At 34.1% G+C, this 27,067-nt stretch overlaps 2 protein-coding genes across 2 annotated transcripts in view; both read left to right on the top strand.

The window, feature by feature from the left end:
• LOC105618404 (arylsulfatase B-like) overlaps positions 1-640 on the top strand; it is a 5,518-nt gene extending 4,878 nt beyond the window's left edge. Inside the window, exon 8 of the mRNA XM_012199946.1 lies at positions 443-640. Within this exon, the coding sequence (XP_012055336.1) occupies positions 443-640 (198 nt within the window). The remainder of the gene's footprint in view (positions 1-442) is intronic.
• A 6,551-nt stretch (positions 641-7,191) lies between these two features.
• Positions 7,192-25,936, top strand: LOC105618227 (protein Wnt-11b-1-like). Its single transcript, XM_012199768.1, has 5 exons — positions 7,192-7,280; positions 16,239-16,480; positions 18,137-18,489; positions 18,858-19,129; positions 25,288-25,936. Exons 1-5 carry the CDS (start codon positions 7,192-7,194, stop codon positions 25,460-25,462), a joined length of 1,131 nt encoding a protein of 376 aa, XP_012055158.1. The 3' UTR covers positions 25,463-25,936.
• The last annotated feature ends 1,131 nt before the right edge of the window (positions 25,937-27,067 follow it).

Raw genomic sequence — 27,067 nt, 5'->3', positions numbered from 1 at the left:
CCTACCTCCTCGTCGTGTCGTCGTGCTNTCAGTATATATATATATATATATATATATATATATATAATATCGCATTACAATACGTACCGCAGAACGTTTAAGATATTATTGCATGTTCACGATATTATTATTGTCATGTCTTGAACAATTGTAAATAGGAATAGAGAAAATTATATAAGTATGAAATAAGTTAGCTACACTTATCAACGCTTATCAACTTTTGCGGGTGTTTTATGCTCATGTCCAAAACTATAATATTGAATTATATATATATAATGGTGTAAGATGCCTCAATATTTGCGATTCTTTGCGACCACTAGGAAAGAAAATGACTTTTACACAATTAAATTACGTAAAAATCGGCAATTCCATCTGGCACAGAGAAGATAGAAGATGGAAATAAGAAATGCTGCCAGTTAAAAAGACATCATTACATTTGCAGATTGTGAAGAGTTTGAACGTGCTCATCGAATGCTATAAAAGGCAGGGCTACGAGAAAGCGATTATTTTAGATGCCGATCCTGCTGGCTATCCGTCCAACTCTAACAATTACACTTGGATACCGTGGTTGCCGGACGACTATGTACCGAGCAACAAAGTATATTTTACGATAAATGGAGCTGAATACGCGGAAATATAACGATTTTATTTCGATCTTATCTGAGAGCGTTTCTGCTGAACTCGATTGATATTAGTTTTAAAACCGATGCATTCGTTAATCGTTGTCATAATAAATGAATTTTAAGATCAATTTGGTACTAAGAAATATATTTATTATATTTTTAATCGCAATTTAAGTAAATAGCTTCTTCGGATAATGTTTTTGAAGACAAAAACGTTATATAAAGTTTAATTACAATTTATTTAAATTTATCTTGTTATATAATATTCAAATGTAAAAACCCTTAAGTCACTTTCAGACTATTGTAAATTAAATAGAATAAAACTGCATATCATTTTGGAAGTGACTTAAGGATTTTTACATTTGAATATTATATAGCGAGATAAATTTAAGTATTTATTGTAATTAAATTTTATAATATAAATAATCGACAATCTGATTATTAAAATTATTCAAGATCACAATATTATTGCTTTTAATTAATTAAATTAATTAAATTAATTAAATAAATTATGAATTTCTTGGATTAAATATTATAATTTTATAATTTTATAAAATATTAAATTATAAAATTATAATATTTAATCCAAAGAATTCATAATTTATTTCTTCTCCTTCTTCTTCTTACGTTAGATCTCTGGCCTATGTTACATCTCTCTCAATGCTTGTGATGCGTATGTTGATTATTCAATTGCTATGGAACCAGTTTTAATTCCGGTTCCGAATGGCGGATTTTTCGAGAGATGTTTCTGTGGGCAAGAATACTCTCGGGAGATTGTCGGTCTTTTCCGAGAGGAGACACAAGCGTAAAGCGTAAATATTTTGGTTTCTACTGAGATCGTATTCGGGACTTCTGGCATGACCAGTTTGTCATGCCGCGTTCATAATTTATTGAAATATTTCATTATCTACTTGTACATAATACTTTGATTAATCTTGTTGGCGTAAAGATTCCGCTAAAATACAATTTGTTAGTTGTGAATAAAGTTTTCTTTTATTACATATTTATACTTACATCCTGAAACTTAAGTGATTTATTGAAATAAATTAATACGACTTGATATCAATCTATTTAATTTTTGTTCTAGATTCTAGTAAGAAGCGTATCGTGTCATAATGTTCATTAATGTTCCGTTCCACTCGTTTGAGTCACCCTATATATCTTTATTAACGGGGTAGCGGGTGTTGACCGTTGAGGGAGGCAAAAAGTTTATCGTTGGAGGGACAAAACTCTTCTTTTCACTGACGTTATTGTATAGAGATTATGCAGATTAGATGCTACAGTGCACGGAGAAGGTTGATGTCTATTTAATTACCGGTATCGTATTAATTAATCGTGTCCATGCAAATAGACAGTTCTGAACTTTCGCGACGTCCGATTTTGTCGGTGAGGGTGAACCCACAAAGTGCCATGAGCTCATCCGTCTTACATTTTTAAGCATTTATTAGTTACTTATGGAACGATCGCGCTCACGCATTTTATTTGCAGATTAATTGTTTAATATAAGAAAACAAAAATTTTACGAATACTAATTGTTTGATTCTACGATGACTCTCGCGCCTTATGATCGATATAAAGGAATGAATTTTAAGGGATGAATTAAATAAAATAATATAAACATCTGGAAAATACACTATTTATTTTACTACTTGTTTTTATTAATAAAAAGTTGGCTCATCATTTACTTTTAATACACATTCTATCCTTATTGAAAGAGTCACTCATGTGCTTTAATAAATTACGAATGGAATGTTGGACTATTCTTTAACGTCTTTCATATAATTTCGCTCATATCAATGATATTGCTTATATAAATAATATTGGAGAAGAAAATTTTTTTTCCATCTTATTTTTAAAATTGTCCTCTGTCATTCTTTAAAACTTCAACATTTTTTTTGGCTAATATAATCTGATTTAAGTATAAGACAAAAAGTTCTGCGAAAAGAATGATATAATACTGCACTGTAGCTGTTATTGCACTATTTAAAGATGTTTGAATATTTCAACAAGGACAGAATTTGCATTAAATGATAGATCAATTTCTTATTAAGAAAATAAGTGGTTATATTTCTTAAGTGTTCACATTATTTTATCTATCTCCTCTATATGCATCTTTCATCTTTGCTTAAACCAAATGATTTATAATAATAAAGTATATAGGAAGCAAGAAACGCGACTTTTAATTAATACCACAGAGTTGTAAAAGTTATTGCGAGACACAACGGAGAGGAGCAATAATTTCATAGTTGCTTCACGCGCGTCCCTTCACTCACGGTCCATTTTTCATCTCGCTCTTTAATATTTCGAACGGCCATTCTTCTTGAACGTGTTTTACTGCCGTTCTCCACGTGCCCGCGGTGCTCTCGGACCGCGGAGAAACAGAGAGGATGCCGGCTCTAAATTCTAATCTAGGACCAAGCGGGGGCCCGTGCACATTCTGCCCTCGTCTCTTCCTTCCCCGAGGTTCAGCTTTACGGCTCATTTAGCAATTCGCTTATTTGCAAGCAAGAAGTCGCAGACGCGTAGACGCGTACGCGTGGCTTTACGCTTTGCCCGCGCGTAATCACGAGAAGAGGGATGGCACGACGACGTGGAGAAGAGCAAGAGGAATAAGAAGAAGCGAAAGGGAGCGGATGAGAAATAGAGAGTAAGTGACTGGATGAGGATGGGGGAGGGGCCGCGAAGGGGTACCTTCGCGTTCTACGATCACAGGAAGGGTTTGGAGTTTAAGTCGCTTTTAATAGCGAAGCAGCTGTCGCCGAATCTGCTTGTCCCTTTTTTATAGCCGATGTCTTCTTCGGCGAATAATGCCGGGAAATAATCTGAGACGAAGGAGATGCTCTCTTTCGTCCGTCTAACTTTCCCCGCTAATAAAGTCGCCTTTAACTCATTTATTTTTTATATCGACGCCTCATCGATGATCCTTCATCCTTATTAGTTTATTATTCAGCCTGATCAGCCGATTTCATTTTTTTTTGCTTTTCGTAAAGATTAAAAGTTATAGAAAAATTGTGAAAGTCAGAAGAAACAAAATAGAAATATAAAGAAAGAAATATATAAAGTATATAAAGTATATAAAGAAAAAGAAATATATATATATATCTCTTGTTAATCCCATAAGAAACGTAGAAATATCCTTTTCGATAAGCGGAACAGTTTCATCCGCGATAGATGAAATAATAATTGGGACGGAATCAAGAAAAATGAAAAGAATTTATTCGAGATCGCGAGAGGCTAATTAGACGAATACGTTATTAATGATAAATAACGAGACAAACTTTATGGCGCATATAATAGAGTTGCGCGAGAAATTCTCCGGCGTTCGCAATGCGCTCACTCGTCCACGGTTCTTAAATTAATGAGGTGTAAACGCATTGCGCAAATCGCAAATATATAAGTTAATGTGCCATTCATTCTGTAAACCGGGTGGTAGAAACAGAGATACTTCTACTTTTGTTCCGTGAAGTTATTGCGCGTGCACCCACATGGATCGCCCACGGCGAGAAACACGTTACTTCTCGGAATACTTTTGCTGCGGTAATTGCACGATGCATTTGCGCGCTGCACATTTCCGAGTCTCGCGAAAGTAACAGCTAATGCCTGTCATTCGATCTTTCCAGTTATCTTTACTACGAGCAACTGAGGAACGTTGGCATCTGCTATCTGATTTTACAGTTAATGCAATGCAGACATATCGCGATATCTTATCGGATATAAGTGGTAATAATTGCGTGAAAATAAAACAACGCTATATATGCAGCATTTTTAATTATATTTATAATTCTCGTTTTTGCATCTGATTTAATTTCTAAATAAAAGATATAGTATATCATAAATTTGATATTCATATAGAAAGAACAGTTTTGTAAAGTATCTAAAAATTCAGTCTCAAAACAATTACTTAAAATATTCAAACATTATAATCAATGTTGCAAAAAATTTTGACATTTTAGCAATCAGTATAAACGCGTCCTACATTATTTTGTCTAATAAATTTATTTTCAAATTTATATTTAGCTAAATTTTTAAATTTTTTGATAAAATCCTTTCTAATTGTAATTGATAAAAAAAATTTAATTGTTTCTTATCTTAGAATTTTTTCCTGAAATTTATCTCGTGATTAGTTACATGTGCAGCCTCATTCACTTCCTTAATTTCAAATTAGAAGTTAAAATTTTTGTTATTTCTGTCTATTAAAAATCAAGTTTTTAAGGAAGTCGCTCGTTGCTCTTCAGCCTCACTAATGCCGATATTCTCTATTGATTGGTGCGATCGGTATGCCTTTTTACACGGCACGCGGTATTTCCAGGGTTACCGCTGCGGGCGAATCAACCCGCTCGTTGGGTTCCGCGTGCGGGACGGAGGGTGGATATAAGTCCGGGGCCGAAACTTAACGACGTAATGAACGTCTGACGGAGGATTATTTATCGACGGCAGCGGGGCAACGGAAGGGCCGAGCGAGGCATCGACCAAGGAGAACAGGAAGGAAGACGAACGATCGGCACCGTGGACAAAATTGGCATGGTAATTAGCGAGGGGCAGGGAGCTCATAGCTTCTTCCAATTGAGGCATACAATATATCTCGATGAAATTTATTTGCGCTAATTGTGCTGTTGATTTGCCGTTGATCGACATTAATGTGTGTACATAATGGGAATAGAAAATGTGCGTGCGAGAGAAAGATTAAGCTTAATGAAATATATAATTATAATTAATGAAATAATTATATGAAATTATTATTATAATGCACGCGTAGATATCATAAGTATTATATTTTAAAATTATATTATTATATGTAGACAAATTATATTAATTTATCCATAAATACTATAATAAATTATAAAATCGAAACCTCGTCAAAATTATTAATAGAAAGCAATTCTATGCATTTATTTAATGTAGACTTACTTGTGATATGACTATATTAAAATAAAAATTGATTTATTTTTTATATAAAAATTGTACTCTTTTTAAATAAGATTTACTTTTAAAGAAAGATTTAATTCTAAAAATGTACTATTGAGTAAGATCACATAAATGTTATAATAGCTATAATTGAATCTAATCAAAGAGAGCCTAGACAGATTTAATACGACGAATTTTTTTCTGTATGAACGCGTCGATACTCATTCGAATCCGATCAACAAATCGAAGCGAGAAAGCACCAATGCTCACCAGCCTTTAAATGGTAAAGGCAGGGATAAATTGTTTTGGCTCCGCCTCATAGTAAAATAAATGATCACAAAGATACCGCCTGCTCGTTAAAGTCAATTCCGCGGAGGTGGTCTCCAGCCTCCGTTCATCTTTCTTTTTTAAGATATTATTCGTTATATATTCTCGAGATGTATAATTTTCGGTAGAACCGAGAGCTAGGAAAGCATAGTCCATTGACAGAATTAATTAGTGACTGAGGTATAAATATAATTCGCGTTGGCAGATAATAAAAATCTTCCCGATTTACATAATTTGAGAGAATTACATAAGATTTTTCTAATGGAATATTTTATTTTCTTTGAAATTTATACATCTTCCTTCGAAGATGGGATTCATCAATCAATGAAGATAAAAGATTGACTGAATTTTACTGTAGTAAAATTTTACTGTAAGTAAATATATATTTAATACTATCAAAGAAATATTTTAAGATTTAGTAAATTTTTGTTCAGTGTGTGAATAAAAAAAGTATATGCTCTTATAGAAGTGAGAGGGTTAATGGCAATGATCGCCTTCTTCTTATTTGGCGGCATCCCCAGTGTCGATCATTGGGCTCCTCATACATCGAGAAAAGAGGAGGCTCAAGTAGGAGGCGAAGTAGGAGGAAGTGAAGTAGTAGGAGGACCTCCACCACCACCACCGACCGGCAAATCCTGCGGGACTGCTCCGACGGACACCTGTAAGCACGCAGACTCCCCGCCGAGCCGGACGTACGGTGCACGGTGAAAGTTTGCCGAAATCGCAGCAGATCCTGAAGGATCCTGAGACGTACTGTTTTCCGTCAATTTTAACAAGAGTGGTATCTCTTGTGTCTCTAAACGCGTGTTCAACGAGTAGTCTTTCTTCTTCTCATTCGCTCTTTTGTGAATCATCGTACAAAGAAGAAGTTTCGTATCTAATATCTATAAGAAGACTTTTCGCTGTTTCTTGAAACATTGTTCGTCTTAATTAAGTGATCCAAAACTGATTCAAATTCGTCATCCAATTATTTTTGAAAAATTGATCGAGTCGGTAAAATGCGAATATTAAATATGTAGCGACATCGATGTAGAATCAAAGACTTCGGAGTGAATATATATAAAGGACACAAATAAAAAGAGAATTTTTTCAAAATGCATTAAAGATAGTTTTCAAAAACATCGCTTCTTTTACACGGACAGGAAAATATCACGACTTTGCGAGGCTACGTAGAACAATGGATCCGATGAAGAGATCCCGAATCTTTGCGAAGCGAATTACGCCGCATCGAGGGATGATCGGTGGTGTTTGAAAGAACGGAAAGAAAATCGTCTTTACGATATTCCCAGGACGGAGAGAGACAATGTTAAACTTTTAGAATGCGAAACGAAGAAAGATGTGGATAAAGAAGCGAAGCGGTGCTAAAGTCTGGCTACTGCTGCTCGTGTTGTTGCTGGTCCAAGATGGCAGATGTATAAAATGGCTGTAAGTATTCTAATTCATTTTTACGTATATTATTCGACAGTTCTTTTAAAGCCTTCTCCCGTTATGCTTTCTTACAATAAATCTCCGCGATAGGATTTATCGTGCTACGCGTTTCAACATTCACGAACTCTGAAATGTCAATCGGATTAGCGCGATCGAAACGAGGGAAACTTGTCTTATTATGTAAGAATAATCTTTAATTAATTTTTTTTTGCGAAAAGAGCACTGGCGCCATCAGATGTTCACTTTAAGTCCAGATTTTTGATCATGCCATTTTCATTTATCGCGCTTTATCTTCTCTTTCTGTTAGAGTAAGATTGAGATTTTAAATATTTAAGATTATTCTATTTATTGCACTTAATAATTTTATTTTTTCTAATAATAGATTTTAAACATTAGATAAAAATGTTTATAATTTCTTTAATTTGCACGGAAATATCAATTTCGCTGAAGTATCTAAAACTTCAACTAAATATAGGGTAATTCCGGCAAATACGCCGCGCGGGAGATTTACGTCGCAGAAGTCAGAAAAAATAGAAGGAGTTCCGCAACTATTCTGTTATACATCTTTATGTTATATTAGTATTGTGTTATGATTTCAGCTTCTTATTGTTAATATTAATGAAATTATTGTGAATTGAATCGATTTATCACTCTAATAAATAACGCCATCATAAATTATAATCTATTTAAAATGATTATTGTAGGGCGTGTGGTAAAAGACTTAGTGATTATTTCGTGATACATACGTGTAGTGGAATAGTAAAGCATGTTGTATAACAAGACAAGTGTTTTGCTTTCGTATTTTTTGTTCAGTTTGTTGTCTTGTATATCCTTTGTTTGAGATATACAGCATTTTTAGCGAGCGGGATTTATGTCCAAAGCATACAAAGTGCGCAGATTGAATTCAGTGCATTAAATGCAATGAACGCATTATATGAAATATATATCATGTCATAATACTTGTAATATATGTAAGAAGGTAATTATTATTTATTACTTCATATACATATTTACCATTCTTATTCCTTAATAAAATTTTATAAATTATTATGTCATTATACGTCTTATGAATTATTTATAAATTTTTCGTGAGCCGTACATATCTCCTCTCCCCCTATGAATAGCCATATATCTCACTCCGATATACAGCAAAAATGCAAGGGTCTCAAAAAGTTTATTTTTTAATATGAAAAATAAATATTTCAGATTTCTATTTTTGTCATAGTAATAGAGACAAAGTTTTTACTGGTACAGTTTACTATAAACATTCGTTTACTATAAACATAGTAAATAATACTTAATAAATTAAGTTTTTAATAGGTGCGACATATATATCGGATTTACTAGATTTGAAAATAATGTTAAATTATCAAAATAGTTAAGACACTCAAATTGTTGCTAGAATGTCAAAACTTTTTGCAGTATTGCTCATCATTCTCGAGTTTCCTACATAATTTTACTTTTATAAAATTATTTTTAAATTTGTATTTACCTAATTTTTAGATACTTCAACCAAATTATTCCTTCCGAATAAGAAGAAATTAAACTGAGAAGGTAAAACGTTGAATTTGCGTAATTATAGTAGCGAGCCAAAAATACATAGCTGTTTGCAGGCAATCTTTAATCGTTTGGTCAAAGTAGAGACATCCAAGAAGTCCTCCTGCGAACCCTTGTGATGAGTCCCATTTGCACTCTCACATTCGCTCGTGGTGGCTTCGAATGAGTTCGAAGATTAATGTTGGTCCGTTAATGAGAAACAAATAGATTAGTGGTCGAGGGAAACGCACGAAGTGCGTGCGAGATAGAGACGTAGCCTCTCGATTCTCGATCTCGATCATTATTTTCCTTGAATCGTAAGGAGATCGGAGGCGAGACCGGAGGAGGGGGCGATTCTCAGTCGACATAAATTTCGTACTCTCGAGGAATAAAGATATCGTCGGTGTTGCTTTATGGGCTGCATAAATAGACGACGATGCTTCACGTTCGTTATCCCTTGCCAATATGTTTCGCAAATGAAAAGCAGATGATTACTACAGTGCCGGTTTTAGATACCTCGCCTCGCGGCCAATTTATCGCAGCGCTTTTTATTTTTTAGACCAGCCAGCTTTTTTAATTATCAGCAGCAGAAGTACTTTTTATGATTTTTCTTTCTTAAAGCAGAAATGACGTTTTAAAATAAATCAACAAGCTTTTTTCCAAGAAAAAGTATCTAAATACTTTTTTCATTTGTTGCTATGTCACTTTAGACCAAAGACGACTTCGATAGACTAATCTTTAGATTTAATTATTGTTGATCGTGGAATGATTGCACACACATAAAAAGAATAACTTTATCGAACTAGTAAAAATTTTTTAGACTTGAAAATAATTTAATTTGACCAATAATTTGTAGACTTGAAAATAATTTAATTTGACCATCAAATTATGTAGGAAACTCGAACATGATGAATAATGCTGCAAAAAGTTTTCAGCAATCAATTTGAATGTAAAACAATTCTTATACGTAATTATATTTTAATACTCCTATCAGATCTACTTAGCCAACTTTTTAAATATTCTAGCAAAATCGTTCTTTTCGTGTATACATCAAAGATCAATAAAATAATAATTATAAAACAAATAACGTGTAAGAAAGTAAATTCATTATGGATTGTCTTGCTACAGACATCATTATTTGTCTTTTCTTCATTTCTTCATTTTACTTAGGACTGTTCCGCAAGTTGTTTCTCATCACTCTGCAATTTCTATCAATCATCTCAGGAATCGTTCCTCTCATCTGGAGCTGCGCACGGAAGACTAACATTCGAGGCAGTATGATTGGTTGTTGGTTAACTCTCTTTCCTGCGAAGAATTCCACGGTCTCTGGATATGCGTTAAATTGTCATGCGATTCGTAGGGGTTTCATCACATCGACGAGAAGGAGGGAGGTGAGGATCACCTTGAAATGGGATGGGAAGTGGGAAAAACGGAAACAGAAAGAAGGTTGAGCGGCGTTGGATGATGAATGGCGAAGTGATGGTGGTTTTGCGTGCAAAACCAAAATACGGGGGAATACGGTGCTAAGGGGTGAAAGGGCAGTACGAAAGGAAGATGATCGAGGAGTGGCACGAGGATGCCAGGGGTGGAAGATTAGGGGTTGCCCACGGAATCGTGATTTATAAACGACGTTTTCTAAGAACTCGCTCCAGAAGCGAGGCCTTCTTGTTTATAATTATTGCAGCCGACATTGACGGATAATTTCGAAGGGTGATCCAAATTCTCACCGTTTTTCTTTTGTGAGTTGAGTGGCCATCGATCTCGTTAGCTTAGGGAGCGTCCAGCGAGTGTTGGACGATGATCTTTCTGTATTAAGGAGTGCCGCCAGAACTTGATGTTTTCTCTGAAAATGGTAGAGCTTTAAACGAAGAGAAACGATGGGTATCTTGAAAATAGTGGCACTGATAGTTTTTCAGGTTGAAAACTAAGGAAGCTTGGACAAGTCTCAGAGATATAGATAAAAATAGACACGGAGAGAATGATTTTGCTAAAATATCTAAAAATTTAGTTGGAGACAAAAAATAATTTTATTATACAATCGAAATAATTATGTAGAACGCTCAAGTATAATAGATAATGCTGTAAAAAATGTTGATATTCTAGTAATTAGCTTGAGCCCTACACAATTATTTTAATAGTCCAATAAAATTATTTTCACATCTGTAAACTTTTGGATGCTTTAACAAAATTATTTTCAGATCTAGCTAAATTTTCAAATACTTTAGCCATATAAATAAAAATAAAGAGTAAAATTTTTTACAAGGATTGCAGTTTTTTTATATTTTATGGAGCATGCAGTATTCCCGATACAATTCTCTGATTTCGTGATTAAAAAAAAGTAGCAATCTATTCTGCATGAGCGTTTTAAGGGTTCATTAATCATCATCTAAAAGATCGAAGATCATGGCTTCGAGACGACGTCACGAATAACATTTTCTCGTAGAGTGATCCGCAACTCTTTCAGCGAGATCACAAGCGAGGATTTCTTCGCCAGGATCGAGAACGAGGATCGATTTATAATAATTTACGCGTAGCCCTCGACAAGCGCCCGCAGGGTCGCGCTGAATCACACGCGAGTCGCTATTTATAAGATCATTCTTGACGAAGCGATCTCTACAATGCATCGCTCGTAAATCACGCATTCTTAACGCAAGACGCGAGTTGGAGCAACGAGGTGGATTGTATCGGTGCGATGATGGAACTCGCGCATCCCACGCGACGAGATCTAAGTCGCGAGTCTCGTTAATTTGTCATTTGAAACACCAACGTCAAAGAAATTACAAACAAATTGATGCTAATTACGAAACAGAATTCAATCAATGAAGTATAATTCTGTATAATTGATTAAAAGCAAAATATTATAAAAAGCATTGAAATACGATTGATTCATTGGGATCGAAAGAGATATGTCCAATTTTGAGAGATCATGAAAAGAACGATTTTGCTGAAGTATCTAAAAATTTAGTTAGATACAGAACTGAAAATAATTTTTAAACCATCAAAATAATTATGAAAACTGATTGCTAGAATGTTAAAACTTTTTGCATCACATCTTACATAATTATATCTATAATTATATTTTATAAAAATGTTCTACTTCTAAGAAGTGCCATGTCATCGCCGATTAAGAGCGATGATAACCTAGGCCAGTTATGAATTTTTTTACATTTCCTTTCCATGCATTTTTTTAATACTTTTTATAACATCCTCTTTCTTGAAGAGCTTTCTTGAAGAATACAGTTCTAAATCGTTAATAATAATTAATATGCGTAAATATATACGGATCTGTTGTGTTCGAATGTTTGTGGGTTTAAGACGGCCGATTTCACTTCTTTTCTCATCATCCCGGATGAGCACCTGAACAGCTTCTCTTTCAACCTCCTGCAAATGGAGAGACTCGTAGGCGCCCGCGCCTATTATCGGTCTCGTAAAAACTACGCTTTACGATTCCACCAGTCAAAACGAATTTCGAAAGTGCAGCCGGTCAATAGACCGTTTCAAAACGCACGTCGCGACCTTTCCTTTTTCTCGATGAAGAAACCGCGCCATGCATTTTCATAAGAATGTCCCGTCATGAACGTCCGTGAACTTCTCACTGTTGTGGGAATCACAATCGTCGTAGAAACACGTAAAATGAGACAGTTAACGATGTGGATATCAAATTGTAAATTGATAAAAAACGTCATTATTTTCCTGGACGGTAGCGACTGTCTGAAGAGCGTGGAAGATTGGAATGGGAAATTGTCTCATATCTTACTTGCTTTATGTTACAAGAGTGCGATTTGTGCTTTACAGAGGAATTATTTCACAATGTATATGAACAATATATTTTGGTCTAAAAAAAAGTGTTTTTCTCCATGTAACACGATCAAATTTTTGTGAAAGAGCACGAGTATTCTGGCGAAAAAATTTTTAATAAGTAATTGTGTTTATAAAGTGTTGTGTCAATGCTTATATTATTTATATTCTATTGTATATCGTATCTTCATTGTATTTCGTAAATTATTAGCTGCATTGCAATGAACAATTATATCACGTACTGAGGCACGTCGTAAATCTTTGCTCGTTTCCACTGCCGTCGCATTTTACATTCCTATGAAATCTCGATAGTTCTTTGTATCGAGTTTCACTTCATTACTGCAAGATATTTATCTTATGTAAATTATTCATGTCTTATTCAGTGCTTATCGTACGTTGTTATCATCTTATTTAATCAGCCAATCGGCTAATTTAGCAATGCTAAATTTTATAGTAGTCAATTAATTTTGCAATAAAAACTATACTTTGCCAATCAAATCCTTCGTTGACTTTTAACATTCTCAACGTTAGTTAACGTATATACCTGGTGCAATCTTAGAAATTAATTGAAAATAAACTGCACAATATCGCTCCAGGCATTGCGATTGGCCTGACGTTCTACGCGCTGCCGCTGACAATTAATTATCTAATGTGCGATAGCAAATAGTCATGCATTTGTCTTGAGAGAGCGGCTCATAAATTACATCGCGTACAAAGCTGCGGGCTAAATAATGTATAACGCAGCTTAAAATCACATCTAGCCGCATAGTATAAGTACAGGCATAAGTAGCCTGTCATGCGTTCTGCTAGATCTGGTTTGCCTGCTTGGCAAATGGCTGTACGCACTGATTGCCCATTAAATATTGTACTTCGACTGTCTTTCCGGGTGCTAAACTATCAACTTATAAACATCTACCTTGTTAAGGTACCTCGATGTTGCCCATAGGAAAGCTATTGCCCATAGAATAGCTTAAGAGTGCGATAATCGAAATTGAAAAGTTGATAGTTATCTTAAATATTGAACAAAGCATTAACTTATTTTCTTAACGTACTTCTCAAAATTTCTTACGATTTTAAAATATGATGTGTGCCACGGCAAGACATTCTGTCAAAATTGTAAAAGTGCATTTTATTGTGAATGAGTTATAAGTACTGTGTTCTATCACATATATTAATATTTAACGTAGTTTAAAGTACGTAATTTAAAGTACTATTACGGAGAAAAATGGAAATGTTGTAAGTACATTATACAATTAGTTCTTTTATTTAAACTTATAATATTTTGAAATTTTAACAACTTTAACATGATTTTTTTGTAAATTATTTAATTATTTAATTAAAAACTTTTGCAGAAACTGATTAATCATATCGTCTCATATATCGCTTAAAGCGAATCTAAAAAAAATCTTAAATAAAATCATAATTGGGATCTAACGTGATAAAAATCATAATTGGGATCTAACGTGAACGCCCGGTTACGCTTTCTAATTTTCGACAAGTGTATGTCATTTATTATTAGAATCTCGGTAGAATTATTACGTAACTTTTATAGTGAAAGCAAAAATCTACTCTTGAAATGCAAACACATTTATTAATTTTGAAAAGATAAATTCGACGCTGACTAATGAATAATTTGCCTTTCACTATACGCACTTAATATTGACGAAAAAAAATAAAGTTAAGATCATTCACGTTGGTGGTCGAATTAATCCGAGATTTAATTTCTATTTTGCATTCGAGTGATCAATTAAGATATCAAGCCGATAATCGACTCTCGCGATACAAAACACGGCATGCAATATTTATTATTTTGTCAGCGAATTATGCGTGAGTTCTTCGTTAGTTGATCGGCGGATCGCCAAAATAATTATCGCGAAGTGGAGACTTAATGAGCTGATAATTTGAATCGGATATTTATGGCTCGTAAAGAACAAGCATCGTGGAAATTCTTAGACTGCTCTCGGGAGAACGTTTCCCTTCTCGTTTCTTCTTTTTACAAATAACGATTCGCGAAGGCAAAGCTCGAGAACTTGCGAAGTTTTACACCCTTCATACATGCGGCTTTAACGAGCCGTGCGTGCGAAGAATGTGCTCGCGTTACCCTCATAAAGAGATGTAATCTTTTACTGCCATCCTTGTAGAATATATTCTTTTCTTTTTTTCTTGTTCTTTTTTTGTTGAGATATATTTTTACTTTGATGCAGTCGCAGTTAAAGCATCTCGCAAAAATATCTATTTATTTCATGGGAACTTGTGAATTCAATATTATTTTCTTAAGTAGGTGGTCTAAAGATACGTATGATCTAAAGATAGACCTATCAATAAGAACCCGGAAGATCCAACCACTGCATTGCTGCGGGTCTTATTCAAGGCATCGCGATTTCACAATGGGTCGTAAAGCAACGCGAGTGTACGCTCGCGAGCGTTTACGCGGAAATTAGATTCTCCGGGTCGGGTCGTAACGCGAGCCCCGAAATGTCATCGGGAGGGAATGAACGAGCTTGCTGCGATGGTAATAACGAATTAGAGAACCGCGGGCTTTTGATAGGGTAATTCCGAGGGTAGGCTCCGTGACACGGGGTTGGCGATCCGACCATTCTCAGGGCTGTTATGTCTAGACACGGCGGGGCCGCGTGTACGATCATTTCGACTTTCAGGTGTCCGTAATTATTATCCCCAACGTACGCTCTCTCGCGCGTTGCGAGTCGAGAGTTCTAGCATTCAACCCGCGGCACTTAAACGCGAGCCCTTTTCAGCCTCGCGCCCTATAATTTTCGAAATTCACCCCCTGATTTACGGCTCCGCACCGGGATTGTCTACCAAAAGAGGTGGATCGCTCACGGCTGTCGGCTCTTCGGTTTGATCGCCCGACAGAATTGTACATACCGAGTGTTCCACCCCAAATTCCACGATCGCATGTTTTGGAGTATTGAAGGGCGGGAAAACGAGATCATTCGTTCTAAAAATTCTTATTTATGAGACCGTTTGCCGTCGAATTTTCACAAACATACAAATTCAATCTTCGACTATGTGTGACATATATATTATGAGAAGCAAATTTTATATTCATGTGGAATATATTTTTTTGATATAAATTTGGCTTTATCTTTAATCATATATAGTTTTAACTTTACAATCCCGAATTTTCTAATAAAGTCCATAAAGATTTTTCTAATAAAGTCCATGAAGAAAATTAAGATTGGATGGACAAGTGTAGTGTATTGTATAGTGCATTTTTTTTACTTTGTATTGTTTATCTTATTTAAGTCAGTTAAAATCCTTAGAGAAATTTAAGTAACTTATTTATTGTAGGTATTAAATTGGCTGATAATTAATTACTTATTGTAACTATTTAATTACTTATATTAAAAATACTTTTTTAGTGCATTTAAATTTGATAAATCAGTTAAACTTGATATAAATTTTCTTTCTTCTTATTGATTAAATTCCAATTCCAATTTTAATCTCTGGTTAGATTAAATAGGTATGATACATCAGATGCGTTTAGATTTAATTTAATTAGATTTTTCCATAATACTTTTCCTAAAGCTTTTGGCAATCAATAAACATGATTCTTTCGGTGATAAAATTGCATATTTAGACAGAGAACATTGTGTTTAGCGGCCTCGGTCGCACAAGCGACACGCATACGTGGACCAGAGAGGCGTGCACCAGTGCGAAGAGCGCGGGTCTGTTGGAGAGGAAACAAGCAAGGGCATGCAGAGCTGCGCCGGATGTGATGCCTGCCTTGGTACAAGCCGCTAAAGATACGTCAACGGTATGCCAGCAGGCCTTCAGACATCGCAGATGGAACTGTAGCAGCATCGAGCGCGCGCCTGACTACACACCTGAATTACTTACAGGTCTGTTAACATGTTATCTGCCCAGCTTTTATACGCTTTTTGTATCGTGTATGTGTAATTAAATTTCATTATCATAAACTTATAATGATAAAATATTTGTAATTTGATTAAATAATATTATATCCTCACAAGTGTAGTGTATTGTATAGTGCATTTTTTTTACTTTGTATTGTTTATCTTATTTAAGTCAGTTAAAATCCTTAGAGAAATTTAAGTAACTTATTTATTGTAGGTATTAAATTGGCTGATAATTAATTACTTATTTTAACTATTTAATTACTTATATTAAAAATACTTTTTTAGTGCATTTAATTTATTCAGAATAAGTAATTAAACACTAACCAATTTAATATTTACAGTAAATAAATTTTTCTAAAGGAATTATATGTTATTTTTTACGAGCATTAAAGATAAATTTAATAGCACCGGTGATTATTATGGCAATCAACGTTATCGATAAAATTGAAAATGACATAAAATGTCCGTATAAATTCCACGAAAGAGATTCAAGTATGATAATTGCAAAAATTGATTCCTTGTTTGGAAAGATATTAAAGATTACAAGTACGAAGGAAGTTAACAAGGAAAAAATAAGATATTAGATTTCTCTCATCTGAAGATTTGCAATTTTAGAATTAGCACTGATTAAAAATTAAGTATTAAGTATTTAAATAAGAAAATACATTGCCTATCGACTTCGCTCATAACAGATTTATAATCGTTGATTTTTGCACAACGGAGGGAAGTAGATGAAGGTTTCTGATGGAAAACGTATCGAATATCCTTTGAGGAATTCTGACGTAAATAGGAAGACCTGGCGGGCGCGTCTCAATTAGCGATCATTAACAAACCGTAGCTCCCCACGGTCTTCACCCTTCCTCTTCGCGATCGGGCCTCCGTTGGATTAATCGCTCGCGTTTCACGATGATTATATTGTAAATAAAAGTGTGCTCGAGAGATCGAGATATCCTCCGTTAATGAGAAAACTGAGAAGCGCCAATGAGAGATACATTATACGATCACGAACGTAACTATTCGCCGTTGTATTTTCCGCTCTCGAGAATACAATAATCAGCTTTTCCTCAATCATCTTGATTGACGAAAGAAGAAAGAATTGCATGGTCTTTAATTCAAGAACGTTACATCAAATCTGATTTGACATCGTTATAATACATTAAACATAATCCGTGCATAATTGTTAAATTAAATTGGAATAAGAATTTGAAGATATATTATGCTAATACTAATTATTATGCGAAAGAATGGTTTTGCTAAAAACATTTAAAATTTAACCAGATACAAATCTAAAAATAATTTATTGTCAAAATTTTTTTACAAAAGAATGCATGCTTAAGTTTTGTATATAATTATTTTGATAAACCAAAATAATTTTAATTATTTATTTTATTTTTAATTATTTTTAGATCTACATTTAGCTAAATTTTAAAATATTATAAATAGCAAACAATTTTCATACGCGCTCTTTAAAATATTTGGAGCGGAATCTAATTTTAAAATCTCACTCTTAAAAATTGAATCTTTTTCAACACTAGCTCAATTATCATTTCTTTGTCGTTCTTTGGAATTAGATTCCACTCCAAAGATTTTAGAGAGTACATTTCTGTTTTCACATTCCAATGAGCACATTTATCGTAGGAACGCGAGAACAAGCCTTCGTCTATGCGATGTCGGCCGCCGCTGCGGTTTGGAGGCTCGCGCGAGGATGCGCTTTGGGGAGCTTGGCGGCTTGTTCTTGCGCGACTCCACCGCGAAGAGAGCCACCCTCGCCATCCGCGCTTATCTCGCCCTCATCTTTCACTACCATGTCCGTCTCTTTCGACACGCTGTCCGTAAGGAACTCCTTCAAGTGGGGCGGTTGCGGGGACGACGTAAGATCCGCTTCAAGGATGGCTAAGCGGTTTCTTCAGGGTGCAACGCCGCCTGGTACCGGAGGGACCGCGAAGTTTATGCACGCGGTCAATATGCACAACAATAGAGCGGGTAGGAGGGTGAGTGTTTGCGATATCACAAGTATTGATAAATAAGAAGAGCATTAGACGTACAGGTGGTAAGATTTAAATTATTTAATTATTTTTCATTATTTTTGAAATTTTATAGAGTTTTGATATAAAAAAATGTGATCAGAAAAATACTTTGAATCAAGATGCCTATATGAAAAACTAAAACCAATAAAGGATTCTATTGAGTATCTATCTTGATAAAATCATGTTTCATTCTCTATCAATAAACTGAGAGGCATATTTCAAATTGAGATTTTGTCTAATTGTAAATAGACAAATGAAATCAGCCAAGAAATTGATATTCTTGATTTTCGGAAAGAATGCGATATAATCGCGATTAATGCTTCGTTCGATAGGCAGTCGAGCAGTCCTTGACTTTGGAGTGCAAGTGCCACGGGGTGTCGGGTTCCTGCAGCGTGCGTACCTGCTGGCGCGGTTTAGGTGCATCGGGACCATCCGTCGCCGGAAGCCGTTTGCTACGCAGATACGCCACTGCGGCAGAAGTCAGGCTGAGATCTGGCGGCAGATTGCCGCCTCTGTATCATCACGATAATCTGCTCTATACTACCAAGAGTCCCGATTACTGCTTACCCGATATGAAGAGAGGCAGCCTCGGCACGATAGGCAGGTCAGATGCGTTCACCTTCCATACAATGCGTAAAATTAATATTTAATATCACGTCTCTTCCGCTTTTATAAAGATAATTATAAAAGATAAAGAGTTCAGAATATCAGAAGTCTTAGATTGGTATTCATAATCGATTCTTATACTTAAGATCGTTTTAAGACAGTCTTTAAATGTCATAAGCCAATCACAGAGCAGACCGTGGTATCTTAAGATATTATTTAAGACGAAGATTTGAAAATAAGAATAGCCTACAAATATCGGCCTTTAGATATTTCTATAGTGGTTTAAATAAAAAAAATGTATGAAATATACAATTTCAAAGATAATTATAAGGTATAATCGTAAATTTTACATTCAGGAAATACAAATTCTTTTTAAATATATTCAGTTTTATTAAAGTACACGAAAAGAATGACTTTGCTGAAGTATCAAAAAATTTAGGTAAATACAGATCTGAAAATAATTTTGTTAGATTAAAATAATATTGTAAAAAACTCGAACATGAAATGCAAAAATTTTGACATTCTAGAAATCTTGAGCATCCTACATAATTATTTTGACAATTCAACAAAGTTATTTTTAGATCTGTATCTAGCTAAATTTTTAAATACAGCAAAACCGTTCTTTCCATACAAAAAATATAAAAAATATAAAAAATAATGGGAACGTTATTTTCTTTAAAACGAATATGTTTTCAGGAATCTCGTTGGTGCTTGTAAATCGGTTTAACGTTTACTCGTTAAAAATTCTTAGTTTACGAGCTCGTGCGATGTAGTACATAATATAAATTTTAGTTTTGATATGATCACGACGTCGAGCGAATAAGTATCGCGTAAAGAGGCTCGAATTGCATTTTAATGTGCCTGGTAGTGCACGAAGAAGGATTTATCAACATCTATTGCGTGAAAAGATCTTTTTTCATGCGACTGCCGTTCATTAACGAAGAAACAACGAGCAAAGAACGTGACAAGTTTCACTGCGAACGATGTCGATTATCACGTTAACTGCATCGTTAAAAAAACCGGATGTATGGGCAACAAATGTGCAATGTTCTTTCTTATAAAAAACAGGAATCGTTTTTCCTTCAAATATTTAGACTCAAATAGTTTTTTTAAGCTAACGAATAAATAAAAAGGAGAGAGTAGAAGTTTAGCATTTAATGGCGCGAAGATGCCTCTCTTGGTCTCTCTCATTTCTTAATAAGAAAAAAAATGAGGAGAAGTTGGCAGGTAGAAAAACAGAATGGTGGCTTCATATGAAGGAACATAAGGGAGAGACAAGATGTAAGGATCAGTCGACTACTTTTTTTCGGTAGCCGCGGGCTAAAGAACTTTCTTCTTCTTCCGAATGCAGTAGTCCATACATTCTCGTGATAGGTTAGTCGTTTTCTTGTAATACGTAATTATTTATGTTCTCACGATTTATCTATTGGAAGCAGTAGAAACAAATAAATCTAGTCTTCGAAAATTGTTCTTTCACTAATTTTGCTGAAAGATCTAAACTCATATACAAAAGCTTGCAGTAATATTTGCAATGTTACTGCAATATTACTAGAATCATCTGTGCTATATATAAAAAATTTTGCTGAATGCAGATCTAAAAATAATTTTGATAAATCGTAAAAAATTGAAAACTAAAAAATGAGTAATATGCAAAATATTTTAGCAACCTATTCTAGCAATCAGTTTGAGTTTTAAACAAAATTATTTGGATGGTTCAGCGAAATTACTTTCAAATCTGTATTCAGTAAAATTTTAGATTTTGCAGCAAAATCGTTCTTTTCGTGAATTGATTTCGGCTGAATCGCTAAAAGCAAATTTCAAGAATCGATGCATCCTCTTCTATGATTTTTCTTATAGAATTAACGTGTAATTTTATTTTGTGTAAATGCATCTGTTAATAGTGTTAGCTCGTGTAACTTTATCGCACACACTATCCTAGTTTGGTTATAGGCAGGTATAAAAATGCGAAAAACCATTAACACTGTCATAAGCTCAGCTTTTATGAGACACTCAGGTCAACGCTGATTGCGACTTCCCTTTAAGATCACTTATACTCATCTCAGTCGTAATCGAAATATTCCATTGATCGTTATTTTCAAGGCAGTATCCGTGAAGATCTTTCCTATATATTATTTTACAGCTTGCACTTTTTGCACGTTATAGCAATCCTCTATAATCGCTAACGATCTACGAAAAACTAGTTCGAATAGTTACGACAACCAATTTTACTTCAGCAATGCAAACATGTTTTTTTTTATATGTTAACGCTTCTTGTGTGTTTTTCACGTGTTTGAACGTAAAATATAAATTATTTAAAATTTATTTGTCAAAAAATTGCTTTGATTAAAAAACATTTTTATATAATAATAATTACATCAATATAAATTCTTAATTTATTAATCTTTTCTAATTCTGATTAATTTGACCGCTAGTCAAAAGAAAAACAATAAAAAAAAGAAGCTACAGTCCCGTAAAACGTGGATATTTTTCTCATAAACCAGTATTCATATAAATAATGAGAAAAAATGTACTAAATTTTAATAAATATTTGTTCAAATAGTATTAGATGTATTATATTAAATGTAAGTTCATTAAAGATAATCAAATATATTTATTTGATACAAGAACCATTAATTTAACTATCATATTTTTATTTAGTAAATATTTATTTACTGTAAGTAAATGATAAATTAGTATTATTCACAAATATTTATTACAATATAATACATTTTTGTTGGTCCATTCTTATTTCAAGAATTCTTATTCTTGTTTCAAGAATCACCTTCTTAAATAATGTTTTAAAATGTTAATATGGTCCTGTGATTGGTTTATGATATTTTAAGCCTATACTTAAGATATGGTCTTAAATATAAGAATCGACTACAAATACCGGCCATGGTATCAGCTGGAGGCGTCGGACTGTATCGGGCTGTTCATAAAATTTCCTTATCCTGTTCCTCTCTTTTCATTTCTAGGGGTCGTAATGCCTAGCCACACGCGACGAATTTCTTTCCGATTCTTTCGATCTCAGTTAATCACGTCGTAGCAGATAGCCAGGCTTATTTATGCGAGCGTGCCAGTAATTACGTGTGTGAGGCGAGAAGAGAGAGGAGAAGATAGGACTCTCAGAGATAGGATGCGTCTCGCCATCCAGACGATGCTCGGTCGTCTCGAACCTGTTCTCGAAACCGAATGAACACGCGTGTTTTACGATGCCTTGTTCGACAGACTGTTCGCCACGCGAATACCGTTATGGCAGGATCCATTCACGGTTTTATTGCTGTTCTTTTTCCGCCACTACCGTCTGAGAGTGTTAACGTTAATTTTTGCTACGTGCCATTTCGCGAGTTAGCGCTACCGTTCGAAGAGCTCTTTTCGGCAAAAATGCTTTACGAGGAGTTATTGTGTCATGAGATTTTTTATGAATATGGAATAGATTTCTTCGCAAAATCAAATTCGATATCGAATTGTTATTCTATAAATTCTTTGAAGTGGAATCTCTGTAAAGATTGAAAATTGAGTGGCAGTCAGTCTTGAAAAAGAATGGCTCAATTTTCAATTTTTAATAAGCTTTCATTGTTTAGAGTAAGATTTACTTTAAGTTTTAAAAAGTGAAGTACATATCTAACTTTAGTTTATGATCTGAAAATAATTTTATTGGACTATCAAAAATAATTATGTAAGATGCTCAAACATGATGAACAATGTGTGCGAAAAATTTTGACATTCTAATAACCACCTTAAACGTACATAATTATTACATACATAATTATTCTCAAGTCTGTATTTAGCTAAATTTTTAGATACTTTAGTAAAAAAAAATTGTTCTTTCCGTGTAATACTTGTTATTTCTAGAACATAAATTATTTCAAAATGAAATCATTGTATATTGAATTCTGCTCATTTAGGTCACACTATACAGGATATACAATATATTAACTAATTTATCGTGAGCGCACCAAAGAAAGGCGTGAACCGTATCTATTTCGGAAAGAAGGGCGGCATTTGTAACACTGTGATTGCATTCGTCATGGATTTTTCGGCGGTAGAAAGGAGACGGCTCTCCATCGTCCTCCAATTATCCACGCTTCTGCGTGAGTTAAGATCACCCATGGCATTTCGGAGATAATAATCAGGATCATAAGATGCAGGAAGTGATGGACGCACATGGCAGTTCCGATGAATCTTTTATCTCGGTCTATAAATCGCGTCTCATTGTTCGCGTTTCGCGTTGCAAGAAACGGCGTGAAACGGGATGCGCGCACAAATTACGTATTGGATGTAAGATATAAATAAAACAATATCCTTGCGTGCCGACTACAATGACCCATATTCTTTTGTTATAGATTTAATGTTATATTTAGCCGTTAAATCCGATTGTAATTTACATTACAAGAATGATAAAATACGTAGTATTGATGTGAAAAATTTATTGTTTTTCTATTAAATTTTAGATAAGGAGATCTAGAATTTTCTAAAAAATGGTTAAAATATTCTAAAATAAACATAAATATTTCTAATTGAAAAAAATTTTTAATACTTTAGCAAAACTGTTCTTTCTGTGGAAATATTGGTCTGATTGTGATTTCATTTCATTTAAAATTTGATCATAGATTCAGTTACCTAACACAAAATAGCTTTAAGATATTAAAAATCGAGAACATATCCTTCGTCCTACGAATATGGACGATTTTTCCTAGTTTTACGAGTAATTGATTGGTTCATTAATGAACAAATCAATTCTCTATTTCTTCGATCAATTAATATACCTCGGCCTATCTAGCCCGGATATTAGTTTCTTTCGCTACGAACGCGATTTCGCGCGTAGCTATCAATTCCGCAACGAGATTTATCAGCGACGCGCAACGTGCTTTTCTTGTTCTCTTCCTGACGACGCGCGAACAGGATCCGATAATTTCGTGAGAGACGATTATCGTAGGCTCTAATCCGACGTTTGTTTCGGACACGCCGATATTTCATTCGTCGAACGCTGATATATGGCGTCAGATTCTTTAGACTGCCACCGACTCGTCTCGCCGGTTTACAGCTTACAACCCAGTAATTATAAGCTCGCGTATAATTATACAAAGTGGGCGTGGCGAATGTTTATCACGCCGTGTTCGACCAGTGTTTCGTGTCACGACGTAACGCTTCTCGAGACACCGCGTAATCTATACGGTAGTCTCGATCGCCCGCAAAAGTGAGCATCTTTAATATCTTTACGACATCAGAGGCGGGCGTCATGCAAATCGATTAATAATGGAGTCCGAGGAGCTTTAACGAAGTAACCGGAGGAGAAGTTTCGACGAGGCCATTGAGATAATACAGTCGACCGTTACAGACTGAAGATGAATAACACTCTTACGAGTACACTAATTACACGAGTTTCCTCCCTGAAAGAAACAAGAAAGATATTGCTGTCTAATTATGGCAAATATGAAACTTAATCCGTTTGTAATATCCGGTATAATCGCGATCAGATAAAACGATAGTATCAATAATAAAATAGTTCGTTACATTGCTATTAGGAAAGTATATATATATATATATATATTGTATACGTGAAAATTAATTTGAATAATTTGAATAATATCTTAGATGATATAAATCTTATCAAATCTTTTTCCTTTCTACGATACACGCCACGCTGATCTTTATTAATACTTGACTATATTTTATATATTATTCGATTGATTCATTGCGCTGAAAATAGTAGTTTATAATTATAAGTAGACATCATTAGATCGACAAGAAAAGCATTCTATTTTTGATCAAAGCAGATCTATGGTGCTATGCTTACTAATGTTCATGTATGTAAATTTACTAATTTGTAAGTCTATATACAAATATATTTGTAAATTTATAGATTTACAATTATAAGTAAATATATATTATATATATTAGATCGATAAGAATATATCAAATAAGAAATTTGAAGTACATAAGATTCTTTAATATAATTAATTATACATTTAGATCCAGCAAGGAACTTATATAAAGACAAGAACCAATGCAAAGCTGCTTTTACTACTGAAAACGCAGTCTTGATTTTTAGCAATGGCAGTGAATTTTGAAAGCCAAAAGAAGTATATCATTAATATATTTAATATATATTCTTTAGCCATGATTACGAGGTGGAAAAAAATTCTTTTGCAGACAATGCAACGGCAGCAGTTCCGGCTATGAAGGCTGCGAGTACCTTTGCTGTGGCCGTGGCCACGTAACCAGGACTGAACAGATCTACGAAAGATGCGACTGCAAGTACATCAGTTGTTGCTACGTCAAGTGCAAAACATGCAGTCGGATCGTGAAGACGTACGAGTGCAATTAAGAATAACGCGAATTGTCCGGGACAATTGGCGATGGAGATGTAATCCACTTGACGAAGAAATAAATTCGCGTGAGCGCGTTGCAAATTAAGCATAAAATTAATTAATTAATTTTGCGAGATGCGTTCATATGAAAATCCCGATTTGGGATGATAATTATTTAGGCGATAAATTATTTACCGTGAACGTGTACGACTCTCTCTCTCTTTCGCGTGACGGTATGTAGTAAAAAGAGTTATTTATACCGCTACTTGCTATTTATTCGATGTGTGTGCGTGTATTGCGGCAGATGATTGCAAATAAACGCATTCATTCCTGCCGACAGATTCGCGGAGTTAAATGTAAATCGGCGTTATCGACATCGATGTGTTATCGTCGTCGCAACTTCGAGAACGTAGATCAGAGCAGTGTACATAGAATGCTCGATATTTCGATGTAACCTACATTTACATTCTGCAAATACACGTTGCTTGGAAATGGCAGCCGACTTTATCCTTTTTCCTGATTCTCACAATATCTATATATGTACATATTCTATATATCTATATATGTACACAATTTGACATACGTTCGTGTCGAAATGTATGTACGGCAAGATTCAATTTCCAAACTGGAAAACTTGCGCTTGATTATGAATAATTCAGCAGCCGAGAGGCAAAGCGTCGCGAATTCGTTTCGACGGAAACGGCGATTAGATAATATTATGCCTTGAGAGAAAAAAATTTCTTTCCCGCTATAAACGAAAGATTTATACTTAGATTTATGCTTTATTATATTTAATGTAGAAGTACTTCATGAGTAGTACCGATAAGTATTACTTTTTATGAGACAATGAAATTATATTGCCAATTAAAACGCATATTCTTTACGAGCACAATATAAATGTGTTACATTAATTATATGAATCATTTGACATTCCATATGTTTATTAAAACTATATTTATTTGTTAATTTGTGGAAATTCAAGTAATAAGCGAGATGTTTGCGCCCTTTCTTTATTACTGTGATGCAACAGAGAAAACCCTTAGAGAAATTTATTAATACTGTAAATATTAAATTAATTAGTGATTAATTATATATTTTTGAACAAATTATATATTTCGATTAAAAATACGTTACTAAGAATAGTGCTTTTAATATTCAAAATAATTATCATTAATTATATCATTTAATCTTTCACTATCTATAAGATCTTTGAAGTTATCATAGATATATGTATATTTAAATTGTAAATTCTAGCAGATAAATTTAAATGTAAAAAGTTAAAAGTAAATTACAATTCAACTTGTAAGATGGTAAAGACCGATTTGCTCCGAGTAGCAAAATTTATTGGCGTAATATTGTTTAACATATTCCCATGCTAAAATTTATGTCTCGTCATCAATGAATGTTGTGCTATTCGGGTATTGTTAAAGCTTTGACAAATCTCTCTCTTTCTCTCTTTCTCTCTCTACTAAATTTTTTTAGATATATATATAAAACTTATATATATAATTTGAAATAAAAAAATTGCTGTTTTTTTCAAAATACTTTTTGCTGCCAAAAAGATTAAAATTCCATGTTGTCGACAAAGGATTAATATACAGTATTAAATTTTTCTAAACGGA

Source organism: Atta cephalotes, assembly GCF_000143395.1.
Source record: "Atta cephalotes unplaced genomic scaffold scaffold00016, whole genome shotgun sequence".
NCBI lineage: Eukaryota > Metazoa > Arthropoda > Insecta > Hymenoptera > Formicidae > Atta > Atta cephalotes.
The sequence above is the reverse complement of the archived record's forward strand: the minus strand, read 5'-3'. Positions and strand labels throughout refer to the sequence as shown.